This window comes from Crocuta crocuta, unplaced genomic scaffold, assembly GCF_008692635.1.
Source record: "Crocuta crocuta isolate KB4526 unplaced genomic scaffold, BGI_CrCroc_1.0 scaffold207, whole genome shotgun sequence".
Classification (NCBI taxonomy): Eukaryota; Metazoa; Chordata; class Mammalia; order Carnivora; family Hyaenidae; genus Crocuta; species Crocuta crocuta.
The window spans coordinates 2,465,857-2,486,061 of record NW_027531996.1 but is presented as its reverse complement, the minus strand read 5'-3'; the positions used below and the strand labels follow the sequence as shown (position 1 = coordinate 2,486,061).

Sequence of the window (20,205 nt, the reverse complement as noted above, 5' to 3'; positions counted from 1 at the left end):
GGCTCTTTCTTTCTTTCTTTCTTTCTTTCTTTCTTTCTTTCTTTCTTTCTTTCTTTCTTTCTTTCTTTCTTTTTTTTTTGATAGCAGCAGGGGAGAGTCTGGCTCCAAACTGAGACTCTGCTCCCAACCAAAGGGACAGGGAAGAGTGTTTGGTGTTTCCGCTTTGGGCCTCAGTTTCTCGCTTGTTCCTGTCAGGAATTGCCTGGGCACCATTCATTCATGATCTTTCAGGCAGGAGGCATTGTAGATAATGGGTGGCCAGTGGGGGGCATGGTCATGGCTAGGGATGGACGGGAGCAGCCACGACAAACATCCTGTGCTGATCTCCACCCCCACGCTTTATTTTTTTTCACTCCTAGGGCATCTAGTGCACCATCATATGTATCTCCTTGAATGTCAATTCTTTACCCGAGCTTTACCTTTCACCAAATTTTGAGAGTAAGAATTTGTGTCTAATTCATGTTTGAATTGCCCAGCCCGGTGCCTGGTGCACAGAAGACGTGAGAGAAGAATGGAGAAGGCAGGTGGAGAAGGGGGACAGGGGGCTTAGCGCCCCTGGGGAACACGTAGCTGTGTGGGGAGGGGAGGACACTCCCAGGGCTGGGATGGGGGCACTGCCATTGCTCTCTTCCTTGTTTCTAAATTTACCAGCCTTGACTCTACGGTCTGAGAAATCACAGCCTTGCCCCCTTCTCCAGCCCCAGCTCCACCCAGGCTTTTCCCGCTAATGCTGCACCTTTCTCCCGGGAAGCAGTTGTTGAATTTAGGGCCAGGAATAAAGAAAGAATGGGGGATTACTCTCCCTTTGAAATGCAGCTGCCTGGGGCCAGGTTCGGCTTGGAATGGGTGGGGGGGGGCGTGTGTGACCCTGCAGTTGGGAAACAGTTGTCCCTGCAGGAAGACCGGCCACGGAAGCGCCTGACCCCTGTTATTTTGGCAGGATTGAGGGGAAGCACCTGTGGTCCGTCCCTCTGCTTGGCCTCCTCCGTCTCACTCCTGCTGCTGTGCCTGGACGGTCTCTCTAGCACTTTGAAGCAGAAAGTGATTTTGGGTGCCAAGGAAAAGAAAAGGGCTCTTTTTTTTTTTTCTTAATGTTTATTCATTTGTGAGAGAGAGACAGAGACAGAGAGAGACAGAAAAAGAGAAGGAATGAGCAGGGGAGGGGCAAAGAGAGAAGGAGACACAGAATCCAAAGCAGGCTCCAAGCTCTGAGCTGTCAGTGTAGATAGAGCCCCATGCAGGGCTCAAACCCCTGAGCCATGAGATTATGACCTGAGCTGAAGGGTATGCCTAACTGACTGAGCCACCCAGGTGCCCCTGGAAAGGGACTCTTGAATGAAGACTTCCTGGAAGGGACTGGAGCCAGGACAACATGGGACAGCTGCTCAAAAATCACAGAACAGGATCTCAGGGAGGGAGATTCTGAATCTGTCCCAAGTACTCGCCTGGGTCTCAGGCACTGGGTTTGGTGATGGGACAGAAGTAAACAATGTCGATTTAGCAACTGGAGAAAACAGCAACGCCGGCCAGCAAGCTGTTGGAAGGAGGCAGGCAGGGAAGGAAGGGCGGTGGGGAAGTCTGGTGTCTGCGCCTTCCTCCTCCTCTCTGCGTCCTCTGGATAGTGAATTTGGGATAGAATTGATATCTGAGGAGGGAGTACCAGGAGTCGAACCCCTGACCTGAAATCATGCCGGAGAAACCCCAAGGGTGACCCCACCTTTGTCTTCAAGGGCAGAAATGGAAGTGAGAGCCATGTAGCTTTGGGGATAGCGTATCTTTCTCCTCCTTCAGCTCAGAACACAAGGCTTAGGCAAGAACATTCTCTTCTGAATCTACCTCCCCTTCCTGCCCCATTCACTTACAGATTTACACAAATTTAAAACCAGAGCAGAGCGTAGGTAACTTGGGAGTTTTCTCTAAACCCACTGCCTGGCTTTTGTTAAACAACAGAACATAGGAACATTTGGCCTGCGATGCTGTGGATGCTCCCATCTCTGACAATGCCACTGGAGTGCCCCCCTCCCCCCACCGGCCCTTGCTCAGTAAGTCACTGTTGAAAGAATAAATGCACTAACAAAGGCCTGTACGGACATGCATTGGAAAGGCAGAGATGTGTGGGCTAGGGCTCCACCCTGGGAATGATTAAGGATTCTCTGCAGTGGTTCGGATTGGGTATCCTGGGTCTGCTCCTGAATCAGGAGCTGTCAGCAGCCAGATACAAAGGCAGCGCCGGACAGCACTTGTAAAACAAGGTCAACTTGTACCCAGGCTCATGCTGTAGAAAAATCAAGACCAGACCTTAGCATTGTCACGGTCTAGCTGCGGTCACTTCAGGTCTCTGCCTCTGGACTGAAATTACCTCCTGGGTAATGAGAAGCAATGGACGACACACCTATCATTCCCATTGCCATTTCACTGCCTTCTCTAAGCTCTAAGTTCCGATAGTTTTGGCCTTACCATGGTCCCAAAAGCCCCTGTCCTGGCTAGGGGTCTACTGGATCAGAAGGAAATCTGAACAGCCTGTGGAAGGCTGATATTCTTTTTTACTTCTGCCTGGCTTATGGATTCTCTCAAGGCCCAGCTGCTTTCACGTGAGTACAGAAGGTCCTTTTCTAGCTTTAGGCTAGACTCTCAAAAGGCAAAAAGCCTGTTCAAGAACCCAGGGGATGATTCAAGGGCAGAAGGCAGCCCTCGAGTTCAGTGTCCACTTAGCTCCTGTTGCCAGGGCAGGAGTGAAGCAGGGCCAGCTCAGAGGCAGCCGGAGCTGAGTTGCCCACGGGCCCCTAAGAACTTTGTTTCCCTTTCCTTCCATTTGCTCACTTCCCTTAGCTTTTAAGTTATTCCGTGATACAAGGCCTTGGCCTAATAAACACACTGAAACTTCCCAAATAAACTGTACTTCTTGAAGCTGCTTATTAGGATTCATCCTTAAGCTTGGGCCTCTGGAGGCTACATGTAAGAAATCCTGATAGGACAGCTGTGGCTTAGGGACCCCGGGAAAGTGTCTATCCCTACCAGACTTCCCATTTCCCTTTTCCACAAAGCCAGGGTGTGTCCCGGTCTCTGAGGAACTATCGGAATAAGCAGAATCTCTGTCAGGCCCTCTCTCATCCTACCCCTTGTCCATTTGTTTCCTTTCTCATACATGTTCTCTCTCTCTCATTGTCGGCACTGATAATCCATAGTGACTGGTACTCGCTCACCACGCTGGGCCAGCTGCGGACGTTCTCTGACTTGGTTTTGAAACAATCATGAGCTGCCAAAAAATTCTCAAAGCATTTCACCTTTATTTTTTAATAAAGACCCCCACCCCAAAACAAAACAAAACAAACCCATTGAGTCATCTATGCCAAACTATACTTTCCAGAGGAAGCGTGTCAGCAGATTCAAATGAACAATGTTGGAATCCCATGATACCAAGATGATTCAAACCTGATGGTTTGAGGCTGACATCCTGAGCTGAAATAGTCAGAGGTCACCATCTGGCCTGATTTGGGGGCAGTCCTTTCTTTTTAGTTTATCTGTGTGGTGGCAGAGGAGGTGAGGTTCTTTCTAGTCAACAGGCAGGCTTCTCCTGTTATAGAAAAATTGTGAGAGTCTAGGCACGACTTAGTGGTTGGTGAGCTATATTAAGAATCATATTCTCTCCTTCAGAGTCTAGACGATGTATTTGTAGCTCTGGCTTATCTCAGGGGTTATAGATCTCAGGGACCAGAGCTTTTAGTCCCTACATGGATGGGTTCACTGGGATGCTTAAAAACTTGCCTCACTGAAATTAGCACGCATAATTTGACAGACACTTGGAAAAGGATTGCCCCCTAATCACATTATGGTAGAAGGCCAGGTTAGGAAGTAAATTCTTTTAAATTCCTAGGCTGTGGGAAGTACAGGTCGAAGATGAAAGTGGGGCATGTTGGACTGAGGATATTAAAAATACTTTTTAAAACTGGGAAGCTGATCCCTGGCAGAGGACAACTCTTCCCTGACGTGCCATTCGCTCATCTTGTCGCTCTCCCTGTTTGGAAGAGTCCAGGGTGTTCGTATAGTGGATGGTGTGAATGCTCTCCGTGCAGTGAGTTACGTTGCTCTGCAGACCAGTCATCTCTGACACCCTGAAGACCTGGAGGAACACCTGCTCTGGGAGCTTCAAAGGAAAGATGCTTATCCTTGATTCTCAGAGGAGAAAAAGCATATGCACGCAGCCTGGAACAACCATTGCCACTTTTCTACTTCCATGTTGAAGACCTCAAATCACAGATACATGAGACACAATTAAAAATAAGCGAGAAAAAGCTTTCCGTGGTTCACGAAAGCAGTAGGAGTATTGTGAGGAAAGCTTAGAAGCATTTATCAGCTGCTACCCAAAATTTAGCATTTGACTTTAATTATGCCTACTTAGGAATTAAGCAAAGCAGAAAATGTTTCAACACGACAAGCTGCTGCAGACCCAAACTGTTTCACAGTTGAACTTTTTATTTAATCTTTTCTGTTGCTTTTTTGATCATGCAGTAAACCCCACTCTTAACAGATTAAAGGTTATAAAAATTAAAATATAATGACATTAGCCAGCTAATCCATTTTCCCAAACCTTCTTAAAACACCATAAGACCAAAGCATGCTACGACAGTCATACACCAGTGTTGTCTGGGAAGAGCCAGGCTCCACCCTCTCTTTCAGAGTCCCTGTGGGACAGAAGCAGAGTCCATATGCCATAATTAAGGTTATGGCTGCATTTTTCATGATTACCAAGGTGTCAAATACTGGACCAGAAGGAGGTGCCCTCATATAACCCTTCTCCGCTTACCCTTTCTCAGAGGAGAGACTGGAGAATAGAGATTGTGTGAGTAAATTTAAAAGACAAGAGGTGAGCACATTCCTGGTACATGGAGGGAAACTGCACACTGTGAATAGCATTATAACTGGTTAATTTAGAGCATTAGGAAGACATGGGCCTGCCCATTTGAAGCTTACATTCCAATAAAAGGGAACTCATGATAGCATACGATGAATGAACAGATCAATCACCATGAGGCCAGAAGGTAGGACAGAGTCTAATACAATGAGCAGTATTAGCTGGATTAACCAATTTCCCATGTTGAAGGAAAAAAAAAAAAGACTTCAGCAAATGAAATAAAACAGAAATTCCTACCCTACCCTTTTCATGGTGTCAGTAGCAATTTGGAAACTCAGTTCATTCTGTCAATTTAAAAATCAGTAGAAGTCAACCAACTTGACCTGTTTAATGGAAATGATCAGAAGAACAAAAATGGCTAACGGGCCAACCAGCAACTGTCATAAGACAGCCTGACTCTCTGCACTAACTCTGATCTAATTCAGTCGCTCACTGCTGTGGGCAGGGATCCAAGAAAAGAATGTAACAGGGGCTGAAAGAAGGGGGCACAAGATAACAGCCTCTAAAAACGACAACGTGGCCCTAATCTTGAAGCAGACTCCAACCTCCCCAGATCCATCTGGCACAACCACCACATCTGACAGCAGCCCACGGTCTCCAAACATGAACTGGCTGCAGAGGATGGGCGTGCCAGCCTGAGTGACTCTGCTCCGCATCACTCACTAGGTTGCCAAACTTAGGCACAAACACATCCCTCCACCTTCTCGGAGCCTTTTAGAATGTGTCTACGGTGTCACGGGTTACCTACAGCCTGTCACTTGGCCCGGTTTCAGGAGCCTAAATGTCTACTCAACGTACAGAGAGAGACCACATTCCACCTCAGCCACAGGCTCCCTGGTCCCCCGTCACAGACGGCGTGGGCTGACCAAGGAGACTCCACACTAAAAACACAAACACCGAAATCCAGGGCCCAGCACACGTGTTTGGGGCGGCAATCCTGGTGACACTGTTTGCTTAGAAGAGCAGGTCTTCCACCCTGATAACAACGAGCAAAACCACCTCAACCCTGCTGGGCGGAGATAACGCAGGGGATCCTTACGCAACTCCTCCGTCAGGTAGTAGGTTCAGCGGGCCCCGGAGGGGCCTAACAGAGGTGCGTGTTCCATTGCCTTCTGTCAACCAGGAGGAAAGGAAGCCATTCAAGTTTTAAATAGTGCAGTTGCTCAGGCACCAGAAGCACCAGCACGTCCCCTTTTCCAGAGGTGGAGGCCTCAGTCTGAACTCAGCCTGGGGGCTAAGGCCACACTCTGGACATTGCTTCATTCTGTCCACACAGCCTGTGCTGTGGCAATCAGAGTGCTTTTGGATAAGGCAATAGTTCCTTAAGTGGTATGCCCTTGGCATTTCTCTTCTTCTGGTTATTGCGTTGCCCAGCGAGCTTATGATCTTCCGATGTCACGGAGCTTGCAGAGACGAAATCCTACAGTAAAAATGGAACTGGGTCATCCTGAGAACAGTATTGAAGAAAGCAACAGCCTATGTCCTGGGGCACACTTGGAGGGCAGAGTTCGGGCGCACTCTTGGAGTGTGGAAGGAGACGGGAACAAAACAGTAGCACTGAGGTATTTAGTTGTTGCACCTTCTCCACCCTTCCAAGGAGGACATTTGGCTGGCAGTTGGCCTTATTACCAGCCCTCACTGTTTAAATCTTAGCAGAGAAAAATAAAGTATGTTGAAGTGAAGGAAAAAGAAATGGGTTACCCCTAAGTTTCTGGATTTTCTTGTAACCAAAGTGCAATTAGAATCTAGGGAGCAGTCTTCAGTTTAAACAACTGAAAGTAGGATAAATTGTGGCACACTGAAGTGGCAGAGAGCAAGGAAGCAGCAAACTGTAGTTAGGTTTATTGGATAATGAATTTATAAGGAAGACAGTCCAAGGAAATGAATCAAGAAGCCTGGTCTCCAGATTCTGAGAAATTAGGGAACTGTAGTCTGTATGCTGCTTCTACCTTTTTTTTTTTTTTAAGTTTATTTATTTTGAGAGAGAGAGAGAAGTGAGTATGGGGGATGGGCAGAGAGAGGGGGAGAGAGAATTCCGAGCAGGCTCTGTTAGTGCAGAGCCTGATGATGTGGGGCTTGAACTCACAAACTGAGATCATGACCTGAGCTGAAGTCAGATGCAGGCGCTCCTGCTTCTATCCTTTTAACATTCATCTGGGCAAAGAAGCTGCTTTATGTTGCTTGGAGACGGGTGCGGGTGGGGTAAAGTGATACATAGGACTTAATTTTCAAACCAGCACTTGGTAAAGTGGTAAGACATTTGGAAAACGCTTTGCCCAGGAAACAAATCAGAAGCAAAATAATCATAAAATAACAACATAAAATAAAATCGGCACAAATCATAGGACTGAAAGAAAGAGCGATGACTCATTTGAGAAGCAGTGACACCACTTCTTCAAGTGACTAACAGCTCCTGGAACCTTCCCTCATCCCATAATCTGCTGAGCCCTTTCACCTGGAATGTTCCGCAGCATGCCCTGCTGGAACAAAAGGGCTAGCTTCCGTTCTGTTCCAGAACCACAGCGGTGTCCCAAACCAGCCCTTTGGAACAGATGCTAAGAGAAACCAGACACAGTGAGGAGGGGTCAGGATCTACTTCCTGTGATACTGGCTGTCTTGAGAGAAAGGGATTTAACCCAGTAGAATACGCAAGGTGATGTACATCTGACAACAATGACGAGGATACATTGACCTATAAAAAGTCATTTAATGTACATTCCAGGATGGCCAACGCAGGCTGGTTAGGTTATTAGCCCTTGAAGAGTTCTGTTATAGACATATAAAAATGTTTTGCCGTGTTAAAAAAAAGAAATCTAGTCTAACAAAAACATATCCACCAATGGGCTTGTGTTTTTCCCATGTTCAGGTCTGCAAGGTAATTAAAAATACATACATATGCATCTCTGAGCACAGCACTGCCCATTAGCTAATGAGTTTTGGCAGTACACTGCACAGAGGTATACCACCATTGGATTCTGACATTAAGTTAGCTTTCAGCTTATTGGCTATTCCGACAACTGGAGGCAGCTTGGAACCCAGTCCCTGGAAAGCATTTGCAGGATTTACCACCCGTTTACCTGACACCTTTTCAATGGTCAGAGGTCTGGGCACAGACTTACTAATCCAAGGATGTCTTAGTGCTTGAGCCGGGGTCAAACGGGCAGAGGGGTCCCAGTGAAGACACCTTTTCAAAAACTCTATGAACAAGTAGTCGTCACACCCTTTCAGTGCTGTCACCCAGTCTTTGCTGCCTGGTGGCCCCCGTTTTTTACCCCTGCGTGAGCGACCCCCCACAAGCACAACCCTCCCATCTGCCTGAGTAGTCACGGAACAGTAGCGAGGTAGGCCCTTGGAGTTAATGAAGTACTTGGCACGTTTGGACTGCTCCAGAAGTTTCGGTGGTGGCATCCCTAGCAGCTCCATCATACAGGCCAGCTGGTCTCCCTCGTCCTCTCCTGGGAAGAGAGGCTGCCCCGTTAACAGCTCTGCCAGGATGCAGCCGAAACTCCATATGTCTATGGGTGTGCTGTAGCGGCCCCCCAGGATGACCTCTGGGGCTCTGTAGAACCGAGACTGGATATATGTGTAAAGCTTCTGGTATTCGAAACAGCTGGACCCAAAGTCAATGACCTTGGTTGCGCTGCGCCCATGGTGTTTCAGGAGAATGTTTTCTGGCTTCAGGTCACAGTGAATGATCTTATTTTTGTGAAGAGCATCCAAGGATTGCAAGATGGATTGAGCAAACTTGCGAACTAACTGGACACTAAAACCCTGAAACTTGTTCTTTTTAATTAGCTCATAAAGGTCTATGCTCAGCAATTCGAAGGCCATGCAGACGTGGTTCCGGAATGTGAAACTTTCCAGCATGTGGATGACATTCATGCTCCCAGTTTTGTCCTGCTTTTTGAGATGCTCCAAAATCCGGATCTCCTCAGCTGCTTGCCGATGGAAGCGCTTTTCGTTGCGCACCATCTTGAGGGCCACATACTGTCGAAGTTTGTGATCGTAGACCCGGGCGACCTGCCCAAAACTCCCTTTGCCAATAATTTTCAGCACCTCGTATCGATAAGCTAGATGGTCACGAGGTACATGAATATAGGCCCCATCTGCATCATCATATCCCCCGTTATTGGGACCACCGATCACTCCATGTCTCTTTTTGGCATTTGGACCCACGAAGTAAATTTCTGGATAATTGACGATCTCCAGCTTCTCGTAGGCAGTGAGGTGGTGTTTGTACTGCTTCAGCGCTTGCTCTGGAGTCAATGGCACCACTTTTGATGCTTTGGCTGAACTGCTGGCTTTTACTGCATTCAAGCTATCTGAACTTTTACCCTGAGAAACGGTGGGAGAACACTTTTCAGAGTCGCTGATGCCATCTGACTGGAGAGTATCAGATCTTCGATTGCCAAATTCTTGAAACAGCTGTTCCACCTTCACCTCACCTCCATTGAGAAAGCGCTGGGTGTGGTCTCTTGTTAACTGCTCAGCAGTGGTCTATGGAAAAGAAAAATGAATGTAATGGAAAAGCCACTAGAAACACAGGAAGGATGTAAGAATCCTCCCCCTGACTTAAAGACAACGCAACTGTCCAGTCACATAGGTTACACTGACCCAAAAGTGAGGCAAGACAAGCAGGAATCTCTAGAGACTTGTGTTCTATCGATCTCAGACCCCCCGAGTACAACGACCCCTTCGGCCCCCTACACGTGCCCTGTTTTGTCAGAGACAGATGGCCTTCCTCCCAAGCCCTACACGTGATAGGTTCCTTCTAGTAGGTACGTCTTTCTACTGAGAATCTTTTCACCCCATCCATTCAAATCCTACAATCTTTCAAGGCTCAATTCAAGCCCTCTCTCTTCTATCTAGAACTACCCTAAGTCCATACTAACTAATCTTAATTGTAGCTTTTCAAACCTGTATCACAGAATCTGCACTTGATTATATATGTACTGTTTCATACTGTTTACTAATTGTTTCAAGTTATCTTCCCGAATATTAAGGGCATATACAGGATCAAAATTTGCACATTTTAGTGTTCTATTAAAAACAAACAAACAGAAAAAGGTACAGGGCGCCTAGGTGGCTCAGTCAGTTAAGTGTCCGACTTTAGCTCAGGTCATGACCTCAGTTAATGGGTTCGCGTCCCACATCAGGCTCTGTGCTGACAGCTCAGAGCCTGGAGCTTGCTTTGGATTCTGTATCTCCCTCTCTCTCTGCCCCTTCCCCGTTCGCACTCTGTCTCTCTCAAAAATAAATAAACATTAAAAAATTAAAAAAAAAAAAAGGTGCTCTATAAATGATAAATCACCACTAAGGGACAGAGGAAGGACTTGAACTCAGGTCTCCTGTCAGTCCAGCACCCTTCCCATGAACACAACTTGGCACCAGGTTCTCCCCGTGCCTGAACTCCTCTCCACCTAGGGCTGAATGATGACTGTGGCCTGGAATTAAACAAGGCCTCAATATTTACTCCCGGGTTCCCCCCAAAAATGACTGAATCTTTCTAGCTCAGCTCACTGAATCACAAGAGTTCTAAGCCAAAGAGGGCTCCTGAGATCATCTGGGCCAGTTGTTTAAGTATCTGATGAAGAATAGTGAGAATCCAAGGTCCTGGGGGATAAAGTGGGGGAGGTTCTTGTAAAAAAACTCTCCCTAAGAGATTAAGTCTCTCTCTCTCTCACCTACACCTACACCCACTCTTTCTCAGCAAGAGCCTAAGTGATAATGGCATACTACTTTTTTTACTTGCATTTGCTTAACATTCTCCTTCAAGGAACAGTAACCCACGGAAGAAAGCTTTACTTATTCCTTTGAGATGAAACACAATTCTTTGAAATTAGACACAGGAAAGGAAAAGGACAAAAGACAAATACTTTAAAAAATTGCGCGCGCGCGCACACACACACACACACACACACAGAAAAATTAAGAGGGTGCTATAAGGAAAGAAGAAAAGAAATGGAAAGGTAATGATCCAAAGTGGCCAAATCTTTAAAAAAAAATTTTTTTTTAATGTTTATTTATTTTTGGGAGAGAGAGAGACAGAGTATGAGCACGGGAGGGGTAGAAAAAGAGGGAGACACAGAATCCGAAGCAGGCTCCAGGCTCTGAGCTGTCAGCACAGAGCCCGATGCGGGGCTCGAACCCATGAACTGTGAGATCATGACCTGAGCTGAAGTCGGATGCTTAACCCACTGAGCCACCGAGGTGCCCCCAAAGAGGCCAAATCTTTAAACACAAGAATTTTAATCTAACTCAAAAAAAAAAAGTACATAGCCTATTACCTAAACAACAATATAAAAGATAATATATAGGGGCACCTGGGTGGCTCAGTGGGTTGGGCATCTGACTTCGGCTCAGGTCATGATCTCATGGTTGGTGGATTCGAGCCCCGTGTCGGGCTCTGTGCTGGCAGCTCAGAGCCTGGAGCCTGCTTTGGATTCTGTGTCTCCCTCTCTCCCTGACCATCCCCTGTTCACGCTGTATTTCTCTCTCTCTCAGAAATAAATAAAAACATTAAAAAATAATAATAAATAAAAGATAATATATAAATAGCAGCAAAAAACAAAAGATGAAAAAATTTAAGCATTGGCAAATTTTAAATACAGCTATAGTTATGCAAGCAGGACACATAGTTCCTGCCTGCTCCTTTCAGGTCATTTAATCAATTTAAACATTTGTGGAGTCCTGTAGTTACAAAAACAGGATATTACAAGATTGCACACAAAGTGAAGTTGGCAATACAGTGGTAGCCACACTTCGGTATGTGGACATTAAGTAAAGAGATGACATATGGACCCAGAAAATTCTCTCTGACACTAAAATCGAGAACTATCACTGGTCAAGAAAATAATATAGGCCTGCTGAGAGAACCCAAACATCTTGCTAAGATGTAAATATACTGCAATATTTTTCTTAGCAGTGATTAAGTCAAATAACTATCCCTCATTTTAAGTGGTTTTTTTAATGTTTATTTATTTTTTAATTTTAACGTTTTATTTATTTCTGAGAGAGAGAGAGAGAGACAGCGTGAGCAGGCGAGGGTCAGAGAGAGAGGGAGACACATAATCTGAAACAGGCTCCAGGCTCTGAGCTGGCAGTCAGCACAGAGCCTGACACGGGGCTCGAACCCACGAACCGTGAGATCATGACCTGAGCCGAAGTCGGATGCTTAACCGACTGCGCCACCCAGGCGCCCCAATGTTTATTTATTTTTGACAGAGACAGAGAGACAGAGAGAGACAGAGCATGAGAGGGGGAGGGGAAGAGAGAGAGGGAGACAGAATGCGAAGCAGGCTCCAAGCTCTGAGCTGTCAGCGCAGAGCCTGATGTGGGGCTCTAACTCAGGAACCACGAGATCATGCCCTGAGCTGAAGTCGGATGCTTACCCGACTGAGCCACACAGGTGCCCCACTATTGCTGATTTTAGGGATAAAAAAAACAACAACAAAAAAACAGAAGAGGGTCGCATTCATCCATCCATCCATGTGACATTCACAGGAACCCCTACTGTTCACTATTACAAGGGCTGAATAAAACAGGTGTTCTCAAGCAAGTCCAATATGTGAGAAGATAGACTGGCTTGACTAGGGAGTTACAATTGTTTGGTTTTAGGTGGATTTACATAACAAGAATGAAACTCTGCATGCAACTCAGCTAGTTTTCTTTAAAATTTTTACTACCTAACTTCAATGCCATCTAAAGACTTAGCACTAGTATTTTGGGGACACATGCTGGAGAAAAGAGACGTCAAAAGGCTTGGGATGGAGTCCTGGCTCTACTGCTTAAAAGCTGTAGGTCCATGGGTAAGTTGTTAAACTTTAGCTCAGATTCTTAGCCTCCGATTCTTTACTTATAAAATGTGGATAATAATACCTACTTACAGGATGCTGTGTAAATCAAATTATAATTAATAATATATGTGAAAGACCCTTACAAGCTATAAAACATTTTACAAACGCTGGTAATAAGCAGGCAAAATTCTCAACATATTAAGGTTTAAACTCATATACGCCCTCTCTTTCTCCTTTCGGTTCATCTCTTCTCTCTGTGGTCCCTCCTTCCGTATCTTCTGTCTCCCTCCACAGATGTCTGGCACTAAATAAATACCTCTTCTGCACATGGTGGCGCCCACTACAAACCTTCTTTTAGGAGGCGTGGAAACAACTCACCCACTTTCTCCCTGCCATAAAATGTGTTTTCAACTTGCTATACCATTTAAGGTGTTACCTCTCCAAGATATATGAACTTTAACAGCAGATCAGTGCCTTAACCCAAAGGAATGACTCTCTAGGAACTGTGGTCATCCATGACTCGCTGGTAGGAAAAGTATTTGGGGTCCAGGGTCCATCCCTGGGTATTTCACCTATGCTGCCTACATGTAAGGCTGTGCGGACTCTGGAAGTCTTCATTTCCATCTGTGATAAAGAAAGGGTCTTGGGCACAGAACATGAATATGAATGGATATGTTACAGAAATTTCATTTCCACAGAACTATTACAATAAGATTAAGGATGCCATTTGGATTTCCTGACTCATGGTTTTTCCTTAAAGTGAGCCTAAATCTCTCTCCCTGCAAACTGCATCTTATTCTGCCCTCTGGAACGACATAGTGTCCAGATTTCATGATCCCAAAAAGGGGCTGTCCTGCCCCCACCACTTTTCCCTGCGCTCATCATCCCCATTACATCCTCGGCCCCACACGGCCTGCGTCTGGCTGCTTCCTATCCTATTCACATTCTCAATGCAGGCTGCGCTTTATGTCTCTCTTGGAGTGTGGCTCCCAGAACAGAACACAGTACCTCAGGTACAGTCCACTGTGGGTTATCAAGGTTTGAATCTCCAGTGAATCTGAAGAATTCCAGGAAGGAATTTTTCCACACAGGGACAGGGTCTCTTCTCAGGTCTCTTTCCTTCCTGTAAATAACTCAAATACTGGCCTGAATCAATTATGTATCAAGACTGTTGTGCTATAAATAAAATCTTCCTTCCATTGTTCTAGCAGAATCTACCATTTGCACACAAGTTCAAGTAGAATTGTTATAATACTATATATTTCCAGTCCGCAGTTATAAGCACAGTAACTGAGCAATATACATCATCAATTCTACCAATTATTTTCTTAATTATGTAATTATATCCAGAGAGACAGATAATGTCAGATTAATCATGTTTTATTTAAGAATGTTTCACGTACACTGCTAATTTGGAGGACTCTTGACATTTCAAACAGAATCTGAAATTCTCAACTGTGTTAATCAAGCCTTGAAGATCCTGTTGAGAAATTCCAGAAAGGAATATCCTTCTCACCCAGATATGAAACACTACTCTTTCCCTAGCTTTTGACCCTAAATCTGCAACACAAAGCTTAAACCCAGTAAATCCCCACAAGCAGATGACTTACAGTTTACAGTGAGAACGTAAGAACACCTTGGATAAACTAAGCTTAAAGGCTTTGTGGAAAGAGCAATAGGGTCTGGGGATGGAATCATGCCTTAATGAACTATAAATGCCACCAAGAGGTCAGAGAGCATTGTTTTCAACAGAGTTTGCAAAGACACCATTAGGGTAGAATGTAAAACACCAAATTTCCCAAAAAACTGTTACTGTGTATGCTATCCAGAGACATTCATTTTGATCCTGAAACATACAGTGTAATTGACCTACTGGGAGGTGGTGATTAGCACTGGCTAACTCTAAATTGAAGTTAAAATGAACTTTAAATCACATGTTAATGCACCAGCCCAACTGAAAAGAGTTTCCTACAGAGACACGCTAACTGGCAGCCAATAACGAAAAAAACCCAGAGTCAACCAGAGGAGTCTGTGGTTCTGGAGTTCTGAAAGGTTTTCACATATTAAAGAAATAAGCTTGTTGAGAATGGAAAGGAAACTTACTGTACTCCAGGGAACACGTTAAAAATAGGGTGACCAGCCTTCCAAATATATTTAGCCAATACTTTGTACTATTTTTAGCCTTAGAACTAGTGAAAAAGATTGATTTTAATAGCAAAAGCTAACAAAAGTTGGAAAGGGCTATGAAAAATGCAAGTAGTTTTTTTTAGAATATAGAAACTGGGGCGCCTGGGTGGCTCAGTCGGTTAATTTGGACCTTGTTTTCGGCTCAGGTCATGATCTCACAGTTCGTGGTACTGAGCCCTGCCATAGGCTCTGCGCTGACAGAACGGAGCTTGAGATTTTCTCTCTCTCTCATTCTCTGTCTCTCTGACCTTCCCTAGCTAGAGTGCATGTGCACACACACTCTCTCTCTCAAAATAAATAAGCATTTAAAAATATATTAGAATATAGAAACAATTTTAGGTCTTTAAAAATTTTTTTTAAATGTTTTATTTATTCTTAAGAAAGAGAGAGAGAGAGAGAGTTCAAGCGGAGGAAGGGGAAGAGAGAGAGGGAGACACAGAATCCGAAGCAGGCTCCAGGCTCGGAGCTGTCAGCACAAAGCCCGACCCTGGGCTTGCACGCATGAACTGTGAGACCATGACCTAAACCGAAGTTGGATGCTTAACCGACAGAGCCACCCAGGTGCCCCTCACAATTTTAGGTCTTAAATACAGAAATGTGAAGGAGAAATATTACAAATAGTCTATTTAATTACTCAATTTGGTCATTAGGTGATATATGCATCCAATTTTAAAGTCACAGAATAGCTTCTCCCTGTCATGGAATTCCTCCAAGCCCTGTTCTCCCTACTACTCTGTGTATGCTGATGGAATATGAATTAATTTTTTTATTACCTTAAGTAAAACAGTGTCAAAAGCTAAATGTCTGCAAGGTCCAGAATGATTAAATGCATCAAAAACCAAACTGTATTGTTCAAGTTTTATTTATGATCTATTAAGTGATTCTCTTTAGCATACTAATAAGCTAGGACTGCATTTTTATCTTGCAGGGAAAAAAAACTTGCAGATCTATGAATTCAGGAGTATTACCTGTTCTCGTTCTTGTTGAAATGAACCTTTACAATACACTATGTCATTCCACACAAAAATAAACATTCCCTAGATAAAAGTAGCATAGTATTTTTTTCCTCATGCCATATAATTTATCCCAGTGATTGAAAGGAGTAAGTGGGGCTCCAAATCCAAATCATTCTGTAAAGCTAAACTTGGACCACAGAAATTGTTATTCCAAAGTCAAGAAAAATCAAAAGGAAACAAAAGAGTCTCACTGAGTTGCCAGTGAGATGTAATTGTACCTCGGGCATTAAGTAGCACTTCCTTCTTTCCAAGACAACCAGAGAGCACAGAACAAGTTCATTTACTTACATTTAGTCTTCTGGGTGGAGGTGGCTCAGAAGGATTGCAGAGTACATTTGAACAGGGTGGACATTTGGTTTCATCTATCATCATGAAGGTATCATAGACACCATCCTCCAATCTAGTTGAAAGGATTACAGATAAAATCCATCAGTGACTTAAGTATATAAACTTGTATTCCTAAAACACTGTGTCTTTACTGCTTCACATCTGCCAGAAATAACTAATACAAATAAATGTATACACTGCATTTTGGCATTGAATACAAACAACTAGGGTACTTGGCAAAAGAATAAAGAAAACCCAACTTCTCTCTTTTTCCTTTTTTAACAAAGGATAGCATTCTAGATTTGTATTCTGGAATAGTAAAACAAGTATTACTGTGCAAATGTGGTTAACAAGAGGGACTATTGGGGTGCCTGGCTAGCTCAGTCAGGAGAACATGCAACTCTTGATCTTGGGGTTTTGAGTTCGAGCCCCACATTGGATGCAGAGATTACTTAAAAATGAAACGTTTAAAAAATAAAAAATAAATAAAAATAGGGACTATGAAAAGGATCTCATTTAACTTACTACATGAAAATAAAGGCTGGCTTAAATCTGAAGCCTAAAAGCTAACTGGCTCAGGAAATGAAAAAAAAAAAAAGGAGAGGTAACTGTATTTTAAAAGTCAAGCTGTGGATTCTAATCTCTGCTCTACCACTAGCTGTTTACTACCTTCTTTTATAAGCTTGTTTTCCACATGTTATAATGGGAAGAATAGTTCCAGTCTGCACACTTCTACGTCTTACAGACAAGAAATAAAAGGCTTTCTTAGGGCTGTCTTCTTTTCATTATTTATTTACATACCTACTTAACATCTACCTAACTTGTAGAAATGTACAGTGAATACAAGTACAAATCTCTAAATTACACAAAGTACTGAATTTTACTTCTTTACCCACTCCATTTTCTAGTGGATGGTGGAAGCTAAACGCTAAATGATTAAGGACCATGTCCCTGTTTCTTCACGCTGTGCCTCTGCCACAAATGAGGGAGAGGATTTATTTAATCCAAAAGATGGTCCTAGATACTGTATTTCAACCACCATTAAGAACATGAATTTCCCAGTCATACACATCAGCCTTTCATTGTATCATTTTTACATAATAGACTACAAATACAATGATGATCACGAGGTTGCAGGGGAAGGATTTTTAAAAATCTTTTAAAGCATGCTGAAATATTTCAGTTTTAATTTCAATCTGTAAAGTTGCCTTTAAAAACTTGTAAAATTAGTTCTAGAGTTTTCTTAATGTGTTACAGAAATACAAATTTTTAAAAAAGTACAAATATTCTTGAAATATTCTTTATAAAAACAGCTTCACGTTCTGATAGAATTTTACATATCTTTAATGGACACTGCTTCTCTGACAACCAAAAATTCTGGATGCGACTGACTCTTTGCCAACAGCATGAATATAACAAATAAAATGGGACAGGCGTCCACAATCACAGAGAAAAATACAGACACTTAAGACCTGCAAGTATTCTTATAAATAGGCAGAGGAAATTACCCAAAGGAAGTCTGCATGCAAATGAGCGGGTGGGGGTGGGGGTGGGGTCTCTAGTCTCCTTTTAGGTGTAAAATACAATGCGAGGCGGACAATTTCTCAAAATAGTATCCCCTGAAAGCCCTACTTAGCGCAACCCTTCACCTGCATATCCCAAGCCAGACCGCACCCCTCACGGCAAACCCCAAGAGTTCAGCCCTTGGTTATTTGCTCTGAGCAACAGGGCTTCTTTGGAAGGTATTTGCTTCTTACCTCCCCAATTTGTTAAAAACCCCTACAGAAAGTGCCAGCTTCTTTGAGTTACTTACCATATCCGCGATCTAGGGCTGCTTCTCCTAGCTCCGCTCCAGCCCCCTCCTCCACTCACCGCGAGCTGGGGGGAGGGGAGCTGATGGAGACTGGGTGGGCCGGTCCCCGGGACGAGATCAGACTCCTTCCCTCGTCCCTGCTACGGGGGGTTCACTCCACCTCAGCCTAGGCCTTCCCCGCCCCCCGGCTTCGCCAGCCTGCGCCAGCCGCCCACTCGGGAGCCCCCAGCCCGTTACCCTGCGCCGCCGTTACCTCCGCTGCTGGGGCGGGAGTCCGGCTCCGGGCGGCCCCGCATCCTTCCGTCCGGGCCCGCGAGCTGTGCCTCCCATCCGCTAGCTCGGGACCCCTGGGGGGAAGGGCGGCGGTTGGAGGGTCCGACGGGCAGGGTCCACCTGCGCTGGGGCGGCTGCCTGCGGGACCGCGACGCTTCCCAGGGGACTCTCGTCCAGACACTGCAGCTCCGCGCGCCTTTGCTCGCGACTGGCCCGGCCGGAGTGGGGAGACGAGCGCCAGGGGCGGGAGGAGAGCCAGCGGCGGGAGGGGGAGCGGCGTGGTCGCCTAGCAACAGAGGCACGCCCTGGGAAACGCCTCTGCGCAGTTACGCGATGACGCCAGGGGGCGGGGTCCGAGGCCTCTCCCTGCGGTGCGGCGCTCTCTTCCGCCCCGGGCGCAGGCTCCGGTAGGTTCGCGGAGGGGCGTCCATTGCTGCGCGGCTCGCGCTCGCTGGCAGGGGTCTCTGCCGCGGGAGGGAGAAAGGCCCTGGGGGAGGATTTGTGGAAATAGCACTTAACCTCCAGCTTCTGCCTCAGAAATGCAGGCGCGCCCCTCAACGGTCTGTTTTTCAGCACCTTGTAGCCTAACCTTAAAACCTTCCGTGAATATGAATCTTAAAAAAATGAATGAAAAGTGTAATTTCTTAGGCTTTCCCAAGGAGAGGCTTCTCCACCCTCCGAGGGGTAATGAAAGCAATAATAAAAACGTAACAAGTAATAATAAACCCATTTAGTGACTCTGTACCAGCGCTTACGAACATTATTTAATCTCAGTGACCATACTATGTGACACCCCCCTTTTACAAATAGAAGTAGGATACAGAATTTAAGCTGACATTTGCCAGACTGCCCTGCAACGGGATGCTACGATGGTAGGGCCAAAGACCCGTTTTACTGATGAGGAAACTGAGGCCAGAGGAACCGTTTTTCCCGGGACCTTGTGGTTGGAATTCCCAGCCTTCCTCTGGTTGCGCCAGTCCCCCTGGAAGACTTCCTGGTTTGTTTTTTTTTTCTCAAGAGAATATTTGGGGGTGGGGGGTGGGGTTTAAATTCTTTTCCTGAAAAGTGAAGAAACCTCAGTAACTCCAATATTAAGCAGATTTCGATCATTGGAACGACAAATGAGAAGGACGGAGGTTGACGACACTTGTCGTTCTCTTAAGCGTGGTATCTCATCCGATTTCCTAAACCTACAAAGCACGAGGCCGACAGACCCTTCCGGACGGAAACAAACGTCTCTTAATGTCGAACAGGGGCGCCACCTGGTGGGACTTGGGGACTCGTTGTCCCACACCCGCATAGCATAGTTCATAAATCTGAAAATTGCCATCCAAGGCTCATTTCCGTGTGACCAAAAGTCATATTCCCTATTCTCCTGCCTCCAAGCAAAAATGCCCTTAAGGATCCCAAAGGCTTCTCACTTTATAACTTAAGGATGTGTCAGTTTGGGGAACTTCATTCTTCGTGACCAAAGTTGCTTTAGCTTCTCGATGATATAAATATAAATAAAACTTGGGATTCTTAAAGTTATTCTAATTTTATGAGTGAGCTTTTGTGGGTTTTGCCCCTCTGAGTCACACCCCCAGCAGTGCTGCTTCCTTTCCTAGGAGTTTGTGGTAGGGCTCCTGTAGAAGCTTTTGTTTGAAGAGAACGTTCCATGGCAACAAAAAGTTGGACTAGGTTGTTGCTGAGGTCCTTCCGGTTCTAAGATTGCAACATTCTATTAAATAATCCGTGTTCGTAGTACTTATGCAGACCCTGGACCGCTTTACAGCTCTGAGCATTCAAATGGGACTTGCTTCCACAAGTTTTCTTGCTCATTCTGAATCACTCCTTTGAAGGGACCGCATGTCCGGTTTCAGACATACCCTCTGTGAGCCG

General features: G+C 45.1%; 1 protein-coding gene across 3 annotated transcripts; it reads right to left on the bottom strand.

Annotated features, from left to right (window-relative positions):
- Window positions 1-4,366: 4,366 nt before the first annotated feature.
- DYRK3 (dual specificity tyrosine phosphorylation regulated kinase 3) lies at window positions 4,367-19,766 on the bottom strand. Of its 3 annotated transcripts, none has more exons than XM_077775098.1 (3): window positions 19,746-19,766; window positions 16,200-16,311; window positions 4,367-9,409 (listed from the first exon to the last, which is right to left on the bottom strand). In XM_077775098.1, the coding sequence occupies exons 2-3, from the start codon at window positions 16,281-16,283 to the stop codon at window positions 7,835-7,837; spliced, it is 1,659 nt and encodes a 552-aa protein (XP_077631224.1). In that variant the 5' UTR covers window positions 16,284-16,311; window positions 19,746-19,766; the 3' UTR covers window positions 4,367-7,834. The 3 variants fall into 3 exon arrangements, with proteins under 3 accessions (XP_077631224.1, XP_077631222.1, XP_077631223.1); XM_077775096.1 differs by lacking the exon at window positions 19,746-19,766 and adding an exon at window positions 18,305-18,558; XM_077775097.1 differs by lacking the exon at window positions 19,746-19,766 and adding an exon at window positions 18,052-18,139.
- Between the last annotated feature and the right edge of the window lie 439 nt (window positions 19,767-20,205).

Coding starts and splice junctions, on each gene's coding strand:
- DYRK3 (XM_077775096.1), bottom strand. CDS start 18,381: ATGGGAGGCACAGCTCGCGGGCCCGGACGGAAGGATGCGGGGCCGCCC. Junction 16,312..18,304: donor CTCCCGCCCCAGCAGCGGAG/GTAACGGCGGCG, acceptor CCTTTCAACTAG/ATTGGAGGATGGTGTCTATG. Junction 9,410..16,199: donor CTCCACCCAGAAGACTAAAT/GTAAGTAAATGA, acceptor TCTTTTCCATAG/ACCACTGCTGAGCAGTTAAC.